General features: G+C 43.9%; 1 protein-coding gene across 1 annotated transcript in view; it reads right to left on the reverse strand.

The window, feature by feature from the left end:
- Positions 1-20,094, reverse strand: part of NLRP4 (NLR family, pyrin domain containing 4) — a 44,252-nt gene that overhangs the window by 8,452 nt on the left and 15,706 nt on the right. The window contains exons 3-7 of the mRNA XM_011932437.1: positions 14,935-16,510; positions 12,521-12,682; positions 11,909-12,076; positions 6,519-6,686; positions 3,129-3,299 (exon numbers count right to left, since the gene is read on the reverse strand). Coding sequence (XP_011787827.1) covers positions 3,129-3,299; positions 6,519-6,686; positions 11,909-12,076; positions 12,521-12,682; positions 14,935-16,510 — 2,245 coding nt within the window. The remainder of the gene's footprint in view (positions 1-3,128; positions 3,300-6,518; positions 6,687-11,908; positions 12,077-12,520; positions 12,683-14,934; positions 16,511-20,094) is intronic.

A 20,094-nucleotide genomic window follows, 5' to 3' on the forward strand; every position in this document is an offset into this window, starting at 1 on the left:
AAAAAAAAAAAAAAATCAGTTTCAAACATTTACTTTCATTTTTTAATATGACTACTTGAAAATTTAATATTACATGTGTAGCTTGCATTATATTCTATAGGGTGGCATTAACAAAAATTGGTTTTGCAAAGCACCACGTTGCAGGTTTCTCATCTTTTCCATTGGGATTTTCGCTTCATTAGTTTCTGTCCTTATTTTCATTTCCTTCTGTCCTTCAGGGGGTTTATTTTACCATGAAAAAAAAAAAACCTTAAGTTCATTATTCTTTAGATCCCTTTTAAAATATACACACGGACTACAGCTCCATCTGTGTTTGTTGCAAAGTATATTCTCTTTTCATTTCAACATACGTTCTCATTTCCATTATGATTTCTCTCCTTATGATTTCCATTATGATTTCTCTCCATATGATTCCTGGACTGCGTATGAGAAGTAATTATGTTCACCTCATAAAATTTAAAGTTCAATTGAGTAGGAAGATAATTTAAAAATTAGCAGGAACCAAATAATGAATCAGATAATACTTTGTCTTAAATTCTATTTTGTCTGATTCATACAGTTTCATCAGCTTCCTTTGGTTTAATATTTGCATGGTCTTTTTTTCTATCCTTTCATTTTCATCATTTTATTGAGGTAAAATTTACATGAGATTAACTATATTTAAGTGAACAGTTCAGTGGCATTTACTACAGTTCACAATGTTGTACAACCATGAGCTTACGTTTTAATAAGTAACTTGTAAACATTAGTTATGTTTTAATATGGTAATTTTTTTTTAGCTGAGACATTTCATCTGTTTATATCTAATTACTAGTATATTTGAATTCAAATATATATCTTGTTTTATATTTTCTTATCTGTTTCTTCAATTTTTGTTTCCTTGCTCTTTTTTGGATTGGATATTTTTGATCATTCTGTCTCTTCTTTTCTGCTAATATGAGTATTCACTTTAATCTACCCCTTTATACTTTATTATGGTGATTGTATATTTTTTCTATTAAATCTTCAAGACTGTATTATTTTTATACACAAACCACATTTTGTTTAGATTTATCCAGACATCTACCACTTTCTTTGCTTTGTCTCTCTTCCATCTCTAATGATTAACTTCGTCTAAGAAACAGTCTTTAGAATTACTTTTAGGAAGGATCTGGTGGTAAGAAATTGGTATTTATTTGAAAAGGTGTTTTATCCTCACACCCAAGTCTGTCTGTCCTTTCTTGTAGATCATTTCCCCCAGCTCCCAGCCCCTTGCTAAACCTTTACAGGCCAACATCTTTATATCGGGTGTTCTGCAGTTTCTCTACTATTTATCCTGTTAAGCATTTACTTGGATGCTTGAATCTGAACTGGAATCTTTCATCAGTTATAGAAAAATTTTAGCCTTAAAATATTTTATCTTTCTGGGATTCCCAGTAAGGGTGTTAGAATGTCTTAATCATCTAAGTCTTATAAGCTAATTCTAAGTTTACCTATTTTTCTGTGTGCATGCTGCTTTCTAGGTAATTATAACCTATCTTCTATTTTACTAGTTTTCCTTTAATTATGTCTAATCTATTCACCCCATATATTGTTATTATATTTATAATTTCTAGTTGTATTATTTGCTCATTTAATCTCCTTTTTCCCTAAGATTCAAACTTGTTATGTTTCTGTAAACACAGTAAGTATAATTGCTTTATAGATAATTAGATAAAGTTTGGTAGGTGTTTGTATTTTGACTTGTCCTTGGCTCAGTGTGCTTTATTTCCTTGTGGTTTGGGTTATTTTAACTGTGTGGTATTTACTGACCTTAAAAATTCCTTTTAGGAATAAGCCAAGGTCAAGGATCATGTCATCCTATTACCTACCTCCAGAGACGATTTGCTCTTGTTTCTTTCAGGTGTCTGGTTCAGTACTAGTTTAAGGTTATGTTGTGTTTTTTAAAAATATGTCTTAAGGATTTTTGGAGAGCCTTAAGTGCTATCTACTTAGCCTGCTACTTAAGAATATTTCTGTTTAGGCTGGGTGCAGTGGCTCACACCTGTAATCCCAGCACTTTGGGAGGCTGAGGCAGGTGGATCATGAGGTCAGGATATCTAGACTATCCTGGCTAACACAGTGAAACCCTGTCTCTACTAAAAATACAAAAAAAATTAGCTGGGTGTGGTGGCAGACACCTGTAGTCCAGCTACTTGGGAGGCTGAGGCAGGAGAATGGCGGGAACCCGGGAGGCAGAGTTTGCAGTGAGCTGAGATCGCACCACTGCACTCCAGCCTGGGTGACAGAGTGAGACTCTGTCTCAAAAAAAAAAAAAAAAAAAAAGCATTTAGCTTCTAGATGCTTTTAAATTTTTTCTTAATATTGTATCTGCCATTTTTGGTGTCTTTCAGGGTCAATGATTGGCCCAGATAGCCTAACACACCATCGGAAGAGAATGAATGCATTTTGTGTTGTTTTTGTTATGTTATTTAACACACTAAGTGAGGAATACAAAACTCTAAACTCTGATTTCCTAATGGATTAGGTAAAAATCATGCTGCCAAATTTCACAAGTCTGTATTTTTCAGGGAAAGAGCGTAACATGTTATCCTAACTGGCAACTCTAAAACACTGCCACTGCTGCTACAGGGGTTACCCAGATATTTCTCTATGTGATAACATGAAATTAAGTCTTTGCACTATCTCCTTTCTTGCTGATCTCATGCTACCCTTTGTCTTCTTCTAAAGCATTCTCTGTTACACACATTAATACTCATGTGTATTTTTGGATCTCCCGCCTTCACATTTTACCCTTCTACCTGGAATTTTGGCTTTATTTTTGCACCTGATGAAATTTTATTCATCTTGTAGAACACACACCAAATATCGTCTTAGCCACAAAATTGCCCCTCAGGTCCCAGACCCAATTCTGGCTCTCTGAGGCCTCGGGAGAACGATTTACAACATATTAAATCTGGGACACAGAAGTCAGGGTGCAGATTTGTTTACATGAACGTCTCTGTAAGAATCTGAGGCAACTATTTTTTAAACCTTCACATTCCCAGGCACAGACACTATGGCCTTCCTCAGTTCCAGGTGCCCTATTTTCAGAAGCGCATGCCCTTGAAAAGACGGCTTGGTCTTCAAAGAAACAGCAAAACACCTACCACAGCGAATCCAGGCGGCAGTCTGGGCGTTTCAAGGCCTCACAGAGGGTCTTCAGTCCTTCGTCCTTCAGGACATTGGCGCCGAGATCTAGATAGCGCACGCTCTTGTTATGCAGAAGCATTTCAGAGATGTATTCGCAGCACTGCTCACTGAGGTGGCAGTAAGCCAGCCTATGGGGACAAAACCACAAGAAGAAAAGAAGGAGAATGAAGAGGGATGTGTCGTCTCAGGGAGCTTTGCTTAATCTCATATTCAGGGTAGTATTTCTATAATCTTACAAACTCCCCAACTGAGATGAAGTTCTGGATTATCTAAAACACCCTCTCTCATTTTTTCTTTTCTTTGAGACAGAGTTTTGCTCTCATCACCCAGACTGGAGTGCAACAGCGCGACCTCAGCTCACTGCGACCTCCACCTCCCGGGTTCAAGTGATTTTCCTGCCTTAGCCTTCCAGGTAGTTGAGATTACAGGCACCCAAAACCATACCTGGCTAATTTTTGTATTTTTACTAGAGACGGGGTTTCACCATATTGGCCAGGCTGGTCTCGAACTCCTGACCTCAGGTGATCTGCCCACCTCAGCCTCCCAAAGTGCCGGGATTACGAGGCATGAGCTACGACGTCTGACCCTCTCATTTCTTCTTACTTGCCTGATAGAAGAATTAGAAAGAGGGTAACACAGAAGGAAAAAGTATTGTGTTATATGGCATAGCTAATACTCTAATAGGGCTTTAATTTTGGTTGTAATTCTTCATCTGATGATGTCCTTAGACAAGACATGGGCCTTCTGAGACTGTTCTCTCATGGACTGGTAAAGTGCATTGATTACCTCGTGTGTAGTATCCTCAACTTTTTCAATTTCATTATTCTTTAAAATACTAGGTTCAAAACTTTTTTTTTTTTTTCGAGACAGGGTCTCGCTCTGTCACCTAGGCTGGAGTATAGTGGCATGATCACAGCTCATTGCAGCCTCTACCTTCCAAGCTCAAGGGATCCTCCCACCTCAGTACCTCAGTCTAATGAGTAGCTGAAACTGCAGGTGTGTGCCACCACACCAAGCAAATTTTTTATTTTTCGGTCAGGATAGAGTTTTGTCATGTTGCCCAGGCTGGTCTTGAACTCCTGGCTCAAACGATTCACCTGCCTTGGCGTCCCAAAGTATTGGGAATATAGGTGGGAGCCTCCACTCCCAGCCAGTTTATGAATTTTTTTTTTTTTTAAGGATCCATGTTTGCTTTGAAAAAAAGTGTGGAGTAGAGAAAAACAAAAAAGCAGAGGGTGAAAGCTAGCGATGAATGAACCACACATGGCCTACAGATATTTAAATTTTCTGGCACTTTCGTGTTTAACAAAATCAGTTGGCAATCTATAACCATCATTGACATTTTATATGAAATCTAGATTTCAGCCTCTGTTGAAAACTGGGCTATCTGGCAACAAGGAGTCACATTCCTACGTGGAAATCCAACAGGCTAGGCCAGAACAGGCAACTGCTTCCTGTCGACAGACACAAGATCCGCATTTCCACGCAGGCCTCACCCAGCTTGCTTCTTCCACGGATCTCAATTTTCTGGCATATCCAGGCATTTGTGGGCTTTTGTTGTTGTTGTTTCCTTTGAGACAGAGTCTTGCTCTGTCTCCCAGGCTGGAGTGCGGTGGTGCAATCTTGGCTCACTGCAACCTCTGCCGCCCAGGTTCAAGCGATTCTCCTGCCTCAGCTTCCCTCGAGAGTAGCTGGGATTACAGGCATGCACCCCCACGCCCCGCTGATTTTTGTATTTTGTATTTTTAGTAGAGATGGGGTTTCACCAACTCTGGGAGTCTATCCACTTCCATTTGGGTTCCCCTTCCTGAACTGCATCCTGAAATCTCTTTCCAGGTAGTAACCCACGACAAATACAAGACTCACGTGGTTGCCCCTCATCGCTCAGGAGTCACTGTCCTTCATTGCCTGATGTCTGAGGTCTTAAACAGTTGCTTTATTTAGTTGGTTATTTTTGGTTGTTTTGGGTGGGAGGTTAAGTCCTGTCCCCATCCCTCTATTTTAGCTTGAGGTGTCAATCCTCTCATTTTCTTGACATTTTCAGAACACTCTCACTTTCATGTTGTTCATGTTTCAAAACGCCCAAAAGTATGAAGAGGGAAAAGTTTCCGTCCTCCCCTATCTCCCAGCTTCTCAGTTCTATTTCTCACAGGCAGCCTATATTATACTCTTTCTTCCAATGATATTTGTGTATTAAAAAATAGACACACGCGAGACCAGCCTGACCAACATGGAGAAACCCCGTCTCTCCTAAAAATACAAAATTAGCCCGGCGTGGTGGCACATGCCTACTCGGGAGGCTGAGGCAGGGGAATTGCTTGAACCCGGGAGGCAGAGGTTGCAGTGAGCCAAGATCACACCACTGCACTCCAGGCTGGGCAACAAGAGCAAAACACCATCTCAAAAAAAAAAAAAAAAGGCCGGGCGCGGTGGCTCATGCCTGTAATCCCAGCACTTTGGGAGGCTGAGACGGGCAGATTACGAGGTCAGGAGATCAAGACCATCCTGGCTAACACGGTGAAACCCCATCTCTGCTAAAAATACAGAAAATTAGCCAGGCGTGGTGGTGGCGCCTGTAGTCCCAGCTACTCGGGAGGCTGAGGCAGGAGAATGGCGTGAACCCGGGAGGTGGAGCTTGCAGTGAGCCGAGATTGAGCCACTGCACTCCAGCCTGGGGGACAGAGCGAGACTCCGTCTCAAAAAAAAAAAAAAAAAAAAAAAAGACACAAATGCATATATATTCTTCTGTCCTACCCCGCTTTTTTTTTTATAAGTATCGCCTAAAGATATTAGAATTCCATTAATCGGTAAATCAACTGGCCTTTACCACTTACTCATCTGTCTTCCTTCTCTTTTTTACGTACCCTAAAACTGGCTTGAAGAGTCTCTTCTCATCCAATTACTGCAAGAATATCACATGCAGTATTAACTGGGGTCAAGAGGCCCACAGACATTTTGCTCTGCTACTGTCCCAAGGTCCTACCAAGTCCACTCTACATGCCTGAAGTAACCGTTATCAACACAGGAAGTACCATGTGTGTTGTGGGTGCATTAATCCAACCCCCTCACAGCTTTGAAACGTAGTACGTGTTCTGTATAGACAATCTCAATTGATAGCCATAAGACCTCCAAGACAGGATCTCTCCCTCCATTCAAAGTTAAATATTTTGCTCAAGAAGACAGTGCGTATGTGGTAAATCCTGAAACAGAACTCAGGTCTTTTCTGATTCTTAAGCACGAGCTTTTAAACCTCTGCTATGTGGCCTCCATCAACGAGCAGATTGTTGTCAACAGGCTCAGGTCTGAACTGCCGCCATGGCCCCCCGCCTCCCCCAACATCCACTCACATCAGGTATACCAGGACCGTGTCTGGGTTGCACAGCGCTTCACACAGAAGAGGCAAGCCTGTGTCTAAGTGGTTACAGGACACATTCAGATACGTCAGCTTCTTGTTGTTGGTTAGAAGGAAGGCAAGGACTTCACAATCGATGGGTGAGAGGAAACAATTTACCAGCCTGCCGGAAAGGGAAAATGTCACATTCTGTTGGTTTCTAGTTCCCGGACTCGTTCCCCTTGCTAATCCTGTAAGAGTCGGGAAGCCCACATTTGCCGTCCTTGAGAGACTTACTGCCTCCCAACCCCTTTCTTGATCCCTGTCAACCCGGTCTCTGGAGTACAGAGACGGCCAATCTGAGATGCACCGTTTCAGTTATACGCGTGCTTGGCTTATGGTCTCTGGGGTACAGAGACGGCCAACCTGAGATGCACCGTCTGTTACATGCATGCTTGGCTTACGGTCTCTAGGGTACAGAGACGGCCAACTTGAGACGCACCATCTCAGTTATACGCATGCTTGGCTTATGGTCTCTGGGGTACAGAGATGGCCAACCTGAGATGCACCATCTCAGTTATATGCATGCTTGGCTTAGCCTCCCCCAGTAACTTATCTCACTGCGCTTGGAGAAAATCCCAAAATATACAACATGATCCACGAGGGTCCTACCCATTCCCAAGCCCCCGTGTCCCAGTCACCCTGGTTCTCTTCAGTTGCTTGACAACACCAGTTTCATTCTCTAAGGTATTATTCATGTTTGATCCTCCCCAAACTCATCTTTAGCGGCTCCTTTACCGAACTTGGACTATTTTGCATGTGTGCACCCCAGGTGGAATGCTCTTTTTCTGGCCTGTGGTTAGACTCATCCCTATCATTCAGGTCTCTGCTCGAGTAATATCTCCTCAAAGAACATGGAAGAAGCCTTGAACCTGAGTCCCATAGGACTCCTTTTTTGGTGGCTTGAGTTGATTTGTGTTGCCAGTAGTCGTGGTTTTCTATTACCTCAACCACACTCCTTACCTCTGGCTGCCACAAAAAAATAAACTAAACTCAGAGACAACAGAATAAAGATGAAAGCCATCATGGGAGTTGTCAAGAAATAAACATGGAATTGGCAAGTCACCGAGTCCACGGCTCCTCACGCCTCTGCAGGAGGGCTCGGCTCTGTGGCCATGCATGCTTTTAACGTTGTTTCTAGCTTTAAGATATAGGTTGGTGCGGCCGGGTGCAGTGGCTCAAGCCTGTAATCCCAGCACTTTGGGAGGCCAAGGAGGGCGGATCACGAGGTCAAGAGATCGAGACCATCCTGGCCAACATGGTGAAACCCTGTCTCTACTAAAAATATGAAAATTAGACAGGCGTGGTGGCAGGCGCCTGTAGTCCCAGCTACTCAGGAAGCTGAGGCAGGAGAATCGCTTGAACCGGGAGGCTGAGGTTGCAGTGAGCAGAGAGCACACTGCTGCACTTCAGCCTGGGTGACAGAGCGAGACTCCCCCTAAAAAACAAAACAAACAAAAACAACAACAATTCTCTCTCTATATATATATACACACACATATATATGTGTATATACATATATACACACATATATACACATATGTGTGTGTGTGTGTGTGTGTGTTGGTACAAAAGTAATTTGCCATTAATGGCAGAAACTGCAATTACCTTTGCACCAACCCAATATTATTTTCAAGGAGTGAAAAAATACAATGTGGCCTACTTTGCACTATTCACAAAAATTTACTCAAAACGGATCATACAGATTTCAATACACGAGGCAAAACAAAACGTTTAAAAGAAAACAAAGGGCCAGGCACAGTGGCTCACACCTGTAATCCTATCACTCTGGAAGGCCAAGACAGTCGTATCACCTAAGGTCAGGGGTTTGAGACCAGCCTGGCCAACATAGTGAAACCCCATCTCCACTAAAAAAAAAAAAAGATACAAAAATTAGGCGGGTGTGGTGGTGCACACCTGTAATCCCAGCTACTCAGGAGGCTGAGGTAGAAGAATCACTTGAACCCAGGAGGTGAAAGTTGCAGTCAACTGAGATTGCACCACTGCACTCCAGCCTGGGCAATAGAGTGAGACTCATCTCAAATTTGGGGGGAAAAAAAAGAAAAGGAAGTTAATCTTAATGAACTTCGGTTAGGCAATGGTTTTGTAGATTATACCAAAAGCACAAGAGACAAAATAGAAAAATAAAGTGTATCTCAGATTAGAAGCTTTTGTGCTTCAAAAGGACACCATTAAGAAAGTGAAAAGACAACTCACAGAATGGCAGAAAATACAAAGCATGTCTCATATATAACTTGTAATCAGAAAATATAAAGAACCCAATTAAAAATGTGCAAAGGTGTTGCCAACGACCGTCTGAAAAATGCTCGTTAATCATTAGAAAAGTGCCAATCAAAGCCACAAGGAGATGCCATCTCACACAAGTCAGAATGGCTATTATTACAAAGTCAAGAAATAACGTATGCTGGTGAGGCTGCAGAGAAAAGTGTACACTTACACATTTTTGTAGGAATGTAAATTAGTTCAGCCATGATGGAAAGCAGTTTCGCAATTTCTGAAAGAAATTCAAATACAGCTACCATCAAGCCAGCAATCCCATTATTGGGTATATACCCAAAGGAATATAAATCATTCTGTTATAAAGACATATGCACCTGTATGCTCATCACAGCACTATTCACCTAAATACCCATCAACAGTGGGCTAGATAAAGAAAATGTGGTACATACACACTACGGAATACTATGCAGCCATAAAAAAGAATAAGAGAAAATCCTTTGTAGCAACATGGATGGAGCTGGGGGCCATTATCCTTAGCAAACTAATGCAGGAACAGAAATCCAAATATCACATGTTCTCACTCATAAGTAGAAGCTAAACACCGAGTACACATAGACATGAAGAAGAAAACAACAGACACCAGGGCCTGCTTGAGAGCAGAGGGTGGGAAGAAGGTGAGGAAGAAAAAACTACCTATCTGGTACTACGCTTATTAACGGGTGACAAAAAAATTTGTATACCAAACCTCCATGACATGCAATTTACTTATATAATAAACCTGTACCTGTACCCCTGAATGTAAGATTAAAGTTTTTAAAAATGTGTGAAGGACTTCAAAATACATTTCTCCAAAGAAGATATAGAAATAATCAAAACGCACAGGAAAAGATGCTCAACATCATTAGTCATCCAGGAAAAGCAAATCAAAACCACAATGAGATGCTCCTTCACACCCACTAGGATGAGTATAATAAAAAAATAAGTAAATGTAAGTAATAATAAATAAAATATAAGTAAATAAGTAAAAAAATAAGCAAAGATGTGGAGAAAACAGAACTCTCAGACATTGCTGGTGGGAATACAGAATTGTGCAGTCACTGAGGAAAATACAACCTGGTGGTTTCTCTGAAAGTTAAATATGGAATTACTATATAACCTAGCAATTCTACTCCTGGTTACAAGCCCAAAAGAAGTGAAAGCAGGTGTTCAAACATGAGTGTTCATAGAGCTCTATTCAGAATAGCTAAAAGGTGGTAACAACCCAAGTGTTCATTACTAGATGACTAGAAGAACAAAATGGGGAATATCTATACAGTGGAATACTATTTAGCCAAGAAAAGGAATGAAGTACTGATACATGGTACAATTGGGATAAACCTTGAAAACATTCTGCTAAGTGAAAGTAAGCCATTCGCAAAAGACTCCATGTGATTCAACTTATAAGAGATGCCTAGGATAGGAAAATCCAATAGGACTGAAAGTTTATTAGTAATTCCCAGGGACCAGAGAGATAAGGGCATGAGGAACGAATGCTAACGGGTATGGGGTTTCTTTGAGATAATGAAAACATTCTAAAAATCAGACAGTCATGATAGTTGTACATCCTCATGAATATATATGAAGATCACTAAACTGTATAAAGTGTATAATTATACTTTAAAAACATTTTAAAGTATATAATTATACTTTAAAAGCATAAAGTATACAATTATACTTTAAAAGCACATTTTAAAGTATAAAGCATATGAAGTATATACTTTAAAAGTATGTTTTGGGGTATGTGGATATCACAATAAAGCTGTTATTTTAAAAAAAGGGGTTTGGGTCTTTTTGTGTTTGGTTGATGCAAGCTCAGAAAAATGGCCGACAAAGACTAGTATAGAGAAGTATTTGAATGTGTGAGTACCAACGAAGATAAGTAGAGGGTGAGTATTTAGAGGAAACCCTTATTTAATTGCAAAAAAAAAATGCTTGAATTAAAACATACACACTGGAAAGTATACACACAATGGTTAAGTGCCAGCCAACGGACTGTCATGAATTTAAGGTACTTGAGTTACCAGCATGTTAAGAAACAGAGCGGGTTCATCATCTCCTGTATCCCTTTCCGGTCACGATCTTAACAAAGGTAACTGCTGTCAGATATGGTTCGGCTGTGTCCCCACCCAACTGTCACGTAGAACTGTAATCCCAGTGTTGGAGGAGGGGTCTCGGGGGGTGGTGGAATCACGGGGGTGGTTTCTAGCGGTTTAGCACCATCCCCTAGTGTTGTTCCTGTGAGAGACCTCACGCAAGCTGGTTGTTTGAAAGTGTGTAGCGCCTCCCCCTTTTCTCTTCTTCCTGCTCCCCCACGTAAGACATGCCTGCTTTCCCTTTGCCTTCTGCCACGATTGCAAGTTTCCTGAGGCCTCCCCAGAAGCAGAAGCCTGTACATCCTGCAGAACCATAAGCCAATTACACTTCTTTTCTTTATAAATTACACAGTCTCAGGTATGTCTTTATGGCAGCACGAGAACGGAGCAATACACTGCCCGAACCTCCAACACCAGAGCCGTGCCCATCTTTGGACGTTACAGGAATAAAGCCAGAGCCTTGCCCATCTTTGAACTTCACAGGCATAAAGCCTGATGTACTCCTGAGTCTGGCTCATTGCCATCAACAACGTCTGAGATTCATCCCAGTTTTTGCATGTGGCCGGGAGTATTCATTCTCACGGAACAGGAGCATGTAACCACGGGTTTCTCATCCAACTTACTGTCAGTGGTATTTCTACTTCTCCGAGATTATGAACGCCTGCTGGGAATGCTTTCGTGCCTGTCTTTCAGCAAACTGAGACAGTCCCTCTGTCCACCTCCAGGTGGAATTACTGGGTTATACAATCTGCCAGAATCCATGAAGGCTGAAGACAAACACACAGTTTTCCAAAAGGACTGCATCAACTGAGAAACTTTAACCTCCCTATTCAAGTTCTGAGGAAACTAAGTTTGCACACAAATCCTAGAAGGAAAAGGTGGATGTGTGAAAACTATGCAGCTCCTCCCCGCAAAAAGAAATGCATAGTCTTCTCTGAAATCGCATCAGTGGTCTCAGTAAATGGAGACTTACGCTAGCTCTTCTACGTTCCCCGATGGGTAGTTCAAGGCATCACAGAGGGACCTGACGTCATCACGGGAGAGTTTCGTGAGGGTGAAGCTCAGGTATTTCAAGTCCGGCTGATAAAAAAGCACCTCAAAGAGCTGACCACTCGGACCAGCAAAGGAAACATTATTTATTCTGCAAAAACAAAGAAAATTTTGGATGAGTTGCATCTAACGGGAGCACAGCCTGCACACCTCTGTTTGTCTCTTATCATCCGTAATGAACTCATTCTCTGATTTCACAGCCCAGTGACACAGCTCAGTGGTTCTCAACTTGAGAGATTTTGGCCCCACAAGGGACAGCTGGCAGCGTCTGGACACTATTTCGGTTATCTGGACAAGGGGAAGCTATTAGCATTCAGAGGGTAGAGACCAGGGATGCATCTTAATACCCTACAATGCACCGAACAGCCCTGTGATGAAGAATGAGCTGCAGTGAGATGTCCAGAAGTGCTGAGGTTGAGAAGCTGCTCTGGGTGTTAATTCTCTGCTTGTGCAGTTAGCCTCGACTAAAAGCTAGAGGTGAGATGCATATGTCGTCTCCGTGACATACTCGAGTCAAGGTCGATTCTCCACTTACCCGAGCCTCTGAAGGCGACAGCTGGGATGCCTCAGCTGGTTACACCAGGTCACAAAGGTCGACTCGCTGAGGGTGCTGTCCTGTACCTGCAGCTCTGTGAGGTGCCCGCTGGTAGTGAGCACGGAGCAGATGTGATGCCAACAGACGAGGCTGTAATCCGACCTGCGGTCAAGAAAGGACGAGCTTTCCACGGGCAGGCGGTCAACACAAGCCACTCGTAACACGCACACGCACTACGCCGTCTTCTCCAACAGAAGACGTCTGAGGCAGAGCCTCCTTCAGTCAGAAGGAGATCCTTCAGGTAAGCTCACCTTATGTTAGTGGTTCTCAACCTGGGGTGACGTTTCCCCCCAGGGGACATTTGGGGATGTCCAGAGGCCTTTTTGGGTGTTATAGCTTGAGGCAGGAGTGCTTCTGGCGTCTAGTGAGTAGAGACCAGGGGTGTTCCTAAACACCTTACAATGCACGGGAGAGCCCCCCACTGTAACAGGAGAGCCAGCCCCCAAAACATCACCAGTGCCAAGGTTGAGAAACCCTATCTTATATCCAAAACAGGCTGTGTTGTGTTTTGTTTGGAGATGGAGTTTCACTCTTGTTGCCCAGGCTGGAATGCAACGGTGCAATCAGTTCACTGCACCCTCCACCTCCCAGGTTCAAGCGATTCTCCTGCTTCAGCCTCCTGAGTAGTTGGGATTACAAGTGTGTGCTACCATGCCTGGCTAATTTTTGTAGTTTCAGTAGAGGCATGGTTTCTCCATGTTGGCCGGGCTGGTCTCAAACTCCTAACCTCAAGTGATCTGCCTGCCTCAGCCTCCTGAAGTACTGGGATTATGGGAACCCGCTACCATGCCCGGCTAATTTTAGTATTTTTAGTAGAGACAGGGTTTCGCCATGTTGGCCAGGCTGGTTTATAATAAAAGATGATGCAGCACAGCCCAGCCATTAAGTTGACATCTTCAGCCTAGGCTCAGCCCTAAAACTCTCCACATCCTAACTATGAGATCCTGGCAGCTCACTTGACCTGCAGTTTCCTCACCTGTAACAGGATAATAGGATCCACCACACGTGATTCTTTTGGGTTTTGAGATGGGGTCTTGCTCTGTTGCCTAGGCTGGGATACACAGTGACACGATCATGGCTCACTGCAGTCTCTAACTCCAGGGCTCAAGCAAGCAATCCTCCTACTTCAGCCTCCCTCAAGTAGCTGTGCTATAGGCATGTCCCATCACACCTGGCTACTTTAAAAACAAAATTTGTAGAAGTGGGGTCCTACTATTTTTCCCAGGCTGGTCTTAGCCCCCCCTGGCTTCAAGCATCCTCCTGCTCAGTTTCCCAAAGTGTCGGGATTATAGGCGTGAGCCATAAGTTAAAATTTGTATGATTTGGCCAGGCGTGGTGGCTCACACTTGTAATCCCAGCACTTTGGGAGGCCGAGGCGGGCAGATCACGAGGTCAGGAGATTGAGACCATCCAGCTAACACGGTGAAACCCTGTCTCTACTAAAAATACAAAAAATTAGCCGGGTGTGATGGTGGGCACCTGTAGTCCCAGCTACTCGAGAGACTGAGGCAGGAGAATGGTGTGAACCCGGGAGGCGGAGCTTGCAGTGAGCCGAGATCTTGCCACCGCACTCTAGCCTGGGGGACAGAGCAAGACTCAGTCTCAAAAAAAAAAAAAATTAGTATTGTTTATGTAGAGTTTTGTTGGTTTGTTTTGTTTTGGTTTGGTTTTTTTTGGAGATGGGAGTCTCACTGTCACCCAGCCTGGAGGGCAGTGGTGCCATCTCAGCTCACTGCAACCTCTGCCTCCCAGGCTCAAGTGATTCTCCTGCCTCAGCCTCCCAAGTAGCTGGGATTACAGGTGTACACTATCACACCTGGCTAATTTTTGTATTTTTAGTAGAGATGAAGTGTCACCGTGTTGGTCAGGCTGGTCTTGAACTCCTGACCTTAAGTGATCCACCTGCCTCGGCCTCCCCCAGTGGCAGGGTTACAGGCATGAGCCACCACACCCGGGCTGTATTATTATTTTTTTTTTTTACAGTAAGTTTTCAAAGGTAATTTGCAGCTAAGAGGTCAAGACGCATGCGTGTGGTGCTATGGAAATAATATCAATTATAGCACTGATCAGCTAGTACTTGAGAAAGTGCGAAACACTTCACACAGGTCCTCATATTCACTCCTCACAATACATGTGTTATTATTCCCACGTCTGCAACGGGGCCACTGCGGCCACAGAAGGGCAAGGCTCACAAAGTCACAGAGCTCCTAAAGGGTTGGGCCAGGATGTGAGCTGAGGTTTTGTGATAGAAAAAGGGAGTTTCTAACCATGATCCTATATTAAACACTCCATCAGCAAAACCCACTCAGAAATACAGACAGATTCTGAAAAGAGGTGGCGTAGGACGGACTCACGTAGAGCTGTGTTCATCCTCTTTCTTAAAGACATTTTGAACGGAAAAAGAGAGTTTCCTCAAACTGGAGCAATATTTTAAGCAGTAGGCAGAAACCACCAGGTCCGCGTTGTCAATGATATGAAAGTCAGCTTTGTGGAGGAGGTTCACTGCCTGCTTTACAAAGGCAGGATCCTGCATCTCGAAGAGACAGTAAAATATCGCCAAGGAATCCACCTGTCCCTGAGGATCGCCGTGCTCCCCCAAGCTCTCCAGGCACTGGTAAAGTTGCTGCCTTATCTCTTGGGACAGTTGGAAGCCAAAAAAAGCATCCAGTTTCTGTTGTTCCTGTTTATTTAAAAGGCCAGTTAGAAAACAGCCCAGAAAAATCCAATGTGCTCTCCTTGTTTTTTCAAAATGGGCAACTAGCAATTCCTGTACACATCTCACGGCCGGGTGAGGATGATCAAGGTGGCTCTTGAGCAAATAGAACAAGGCAGCACAGAACTCCTGGACACACGCGTGGAGGAACACGTAGGAGCTCTCACGCTCCCCGTACTTCAGAAGAACCTTGGTGCCCAGCAGTGCAGGGATGTCAGCGTCAACAACCCCATTTCTCCGGAGGTCGCCTTCACGAAACTCAAACGTGTCCGTCCACATGCCCTCTGCAGCCAGGGAGCACAGGGCCTTCAGCTGGCGCTGGCTTTGCGGAGTCGGACCCTCGGCACCCTCGGGTGTGAACACATTGAAGATGAATGAGGAGTACACAGAGGTAGTGCTCTGGCAGGTCACGGTCAGGTCTTTTCCTTTCTGCATCTCTTGCTTCAGAGAAGTACACAGAATCCAGCAGAGGAGCGGGATTTGGCACATGGAAAACAGTTGTTCACTTTCTCTTACAGGGTTGAAGGCTTCCAGGGCTCTTTTCGGGTCTTGAAAGAAACAGCAAAAATACACTAACCGATCGCTCTCGTTGAATCCCCGGGGCTCGTAGATTTCTGAGATCGCCACCCGATCCCGGAGCGCCTTTGGGCACACGGGTTGGACGGCCACGAGCAGGGAGGCCTCCGGGAGCATCTTCCTCCTCAGCAAACTGCTCAGAAGCACCTGCACCGGCCGTTTCTCCATCACGTCGTCACACAGAGCCGAGTCGGGTTCGTTCAAGCCGCCCTGCAGCTCTTCGAAGCTGTCGATGACAAACAAGAGTCTCTCCGGCTGAGACACGATCTCTGTTATAGGGGCAGCGGGGTCGGGCCACTCTCTGGAAATCAGGTCAGCCAAGCTCGTTGCCGGCAACTCCCTCAGTTCTCTGCAGCAGAAATAGAAGGCGTACAGGAACCTGTCCCGAAAGATCTTGTTGTCTGACCAGGCCGTCAGCAGCTTCGTCAGGAGTGTCGTTTTCCCAATTCCTTGCGGTCCCTGAATGACCACTGCACGCGGCTGTTTCCCAGTTTCCGTGGGAGCAAACAGGTGGTCCAGATGTTCACATTCTTCTTGCTTGACTTCCTCCTGGAAATACAGGTGAATCTCAGTGACAGACTTGCTGGACCATAAGCGGCTGAATTTCTGCTTTGCATGAGCTTGATAGGTTTGTGTGTATCCTGAGTGAGAGAGGGCAAGAGGAGAAAAAAACCCAGAAAGTTAAGCATTCCTGTATATATTCTTTGCCCCTGAAAACTTTTTTCTTCTAAGGATATATCTTTCCAGGGGCTACCCACTGGGGCCCCCAGGCCAAACCTGGTCAGTCTGCTCTTATAAAGTTTCATGAGAACTCACTACGCCATTCACGGGTGTATTGTCTACAGGTGCCTTCGTGATTAAATAGCAGAGCTGAATAGCTGTGAGAGACTGTATGACCCACAAAGGCTAAAATGGAAAACTGTGTGGTCCTCTACACAAAAAAGGTTGACAACTTCTTTTAGTACACACACGTGCACACACACACACACGTATTCACTGCTACTATGTAAAGTTTGACAACTTCTACTTTCACAGGTATTCATTGCTACTATGATAGCAAAATAACTGGAAAGTAACTATGAAACTACAAAGTATTATACAGATATTATACCATTATATAGATATTATACAAACTATTATACAGATATTATACAAACTATTATACAGATATTAAAAGTATGGAATAATCTGTTCACGTGGATAAATAACAGGACAGTGCCTATTGCATTTACTCATTTGTGTCAATAAGGGATTTAGATACAGATATAGGTTTCACATATAGGGACTAGATCTGAAAGTCAACCTAAGAAGGACTTGACCTAGGCAGTTGCCTCTAGAAGAGAGACAAGGTGCAGTAGATAGGATAGAATGGCACCTCTGCAGTAGATAGGATAGAATGGCACCTCGTATCCATTCCAACTTTATGCCAGTGAGCTTTCTTTTGATGGCAGAATTCTCAAAAGAAAAACCAAGCAAAAAAATCCAACAACAGGCTGGGTGCGGTGGTTCACACCTGTAATCCCAGCACTTTGGAAGGCTGAGGTGGGCAGATCATGAAGTCAAGAGATCGAGACCATCCTGGCCAACATGGTGAAAGCCTGTCTCTACTAAAAATACAAAAGTTAGCCGGGAATGGTGGTGGGCGCCTGTAGTCCCAGCTACTTGGGAGGCTAAGGCAGGAGAATCACTTTAACCTTGGAGGCAGAGGTTGCAGTGAGCTGAAATGGCCCCACTGTACTCTAACCTGGGCGACAGAGCGAGGCTCCGTCTCAAAAAAAAAAAAAAAAAAATTCAGCAACAATATGACCAAGCCCTACACATCCCACAACCCCTTGTAGCTAAGATCAAGGTACAGATTAAGTTCTGCGATTTGCCCTCACTCTCGTGAAGGAGAAGAGGAGTGAAGTCTATCTTCTGCCTGTTTTGCTGCCAGCTTCCGTGAACACACAGACACTGGGTTCTTCTGTAACAGAAGCCTTGTCTCCAATTGCTGTAGTTGGCTGGGCAGTGACTCACACCTGTAGTCCCAGCACTTTGGGAGGCTGAGGCAAGTGGATCACTTGAGGTCAGGAGATCGAGACCAGCCTGGCCTACATGGTGAAACCCCATTTCTACTAAAAATACAAAAATTAGCCAGGTGTGGTGGTGCAGGCCTATAATCCCAGCTACTCGAGAGGCCAGGGCAGGAGAATCGCTTGAACCCTGGAGGTGGAGGTTGCAGTGATAAGAGATTACACCACTGTACTCCAGCCCTGGCAATAGAGCAAGACTGTCTCAAAACCAAAAACCAGTTCCTGTGGTCATTGATTTTAGGCAGCTGCTGCACTGATGAGCTTCCCAATTTCTGAATCATAGCTGTTGTGGTGTATTTCTAAAGTCACAGTTCTAACAGTGGGCTTTCCCATCTCCCTCTTTCCTCGCTGCAGGAGAGGTAGCAGCTCCCTGGTGCTACAGTTCTTAGAGTCATCTCTGGAGCACCAGCCTAGAGCTGGATCCTTTAGCCAGGCTGAAAACTCCCTTACAGTTATCTGTTCCTTAAATAACTAGTATGATGTTTATATTCTGCAGGTGAGTGGTTGCTGATGGACTGGAGATGTGGGGGGCAGTTGTAGGTGAGAAATTTTCCCTATGCCCGGGCATAATGGTTACAGATTTGATTGGATGCAGGTGAAAGATATAATCCAATGCCCACAGACTGCCGGGTGTGACTGTAGGTAACACTACCTTAAGTTATTGGGGAGAACAAAGGATTCTCCCAATCTTTCAGTCCCCTGAAGTTCCTAACTGGTAAAAATGCCATCTGACATTGGTAGGATCCCATTAGCATATTAAGCTCAGTAAGTTGTCTGCCCATTCCCCAGTGGCTTCCTGCTTTCCTGGTCCTCTGAGCTGTTCTGGAGATTTCGGTGACATGTTCACTGCTCATTAAGGGGAATTAAGTGGGTACAACCTCAAACCAACTGTGAAAAGAGATAGATGCATAAGTACCCAGTGGAAGATCTATCTTCAGACCTGCTTACGTTTTATTTTAGCAGTATTCTAAAATAGTTCCATGTGCAAAGAATGTTCTTCTTTATATAAATTACTTTTTTGAGACAGGGTCTCGCTGTGTTACCCAGGCTGGAGTGCAGTGGTGCGAGACTCTGTATAAAATAATAATAATGAAAAAAAAGAGTCTAGGCCAGTATGGTGGCTCATGCCTGTAATCCCAGCACTTTGGGAGGCCAAGGCAGGAGGATCACAGCTCACTGCAGCCTCATCCTCCTGGGCTGAAGTGATCCTCCTGCCTCAGCTTCCAGTGTAGCTCAGACTGCAGCATGTGACACCAAAACACTCCAGGAAACATGGGGGAATTTGCTTAAAAATTTGGACTGGGGGGCCGGGCACAGTGGTTCACACCTGTAATCCTAGCACTTTGGGAGGCCAAGGCGGGCAGATCACCTGAGGTCAGCAGTTCAAGACCAGCCTGGCCGACATGGCGAAATCCCGTCTCTACTAAAAATATAAAAACTAGCTGGGTGTGATTATAGGCGGCGCCTATAATCCCAGCTACTCCGGAGGCTGAGGCAGGAGAACCACTTGAACCTGGGGGGTTCAATGAGGTTGCAGTGAGCCAAGATCATGCTACTTTACTCCAGGCTGGGTGAAAGAGTGAAACTCCGTCTCAAAGGAAAAAAAAAAATTGGACTGGGAAGAGTTTTTTCCAAGTAATGTTCCAAATCAAGAAAATGTGCAAGAAAGGCTAGCATCACCAAAAATGGAAACTCTCAAATTATCTTATTTCAAACCAATTATTTTAATCCTCACTATTAAGGAACCTTCCCCACAACTACTACCAGAACCAATTCCAATTTCACTGGAATGAGATATTACAGATCCTCAATCTTCTCAATGTCTCATAGTCAAAATCTGGCACTCAAAATTACTATATTGGGAGACTGTATGACCAGATAAAGAGAAAAAGGAACAGTAGAAAGAGAACTGTAAATGTTAAAATCTTCAGGCAGATTTTAAAGTAATTTAAAATGCTCAATAAAATAGAAGATGGAATAAATATTGAGAAAAAACCGAAGTATGTGAAAAGGCAAACTGCATAAATAAAACATGTGAACTAAATTTAAGAAATCAGGCCGGGCGCGGTGGCTCAAGCCTGTAATCCCAGCACTTTGGGAGGCCGAGACAGGTGGATCACAAGCTCAGGAGATCGAGACCATCCTGGCTAACA

The sequence above is a fragment of the Colobus angolensis genome, unplaced genomic scaffold (assembly GCF_000951035.1).
Source record: "Colobus angolensis palliatus isolate OR3802 unplaced genomic scaffold, Cang.pa_1.0 Scaffold96, whole genome shotgun sequence".
Taxonomy (NCBI): domain Eukaryota; kingdom Metazoa; phylum Chordata; class Mammalia; order Primates; family Cercopithecidae; genus Colobus; species Colobus angolensis.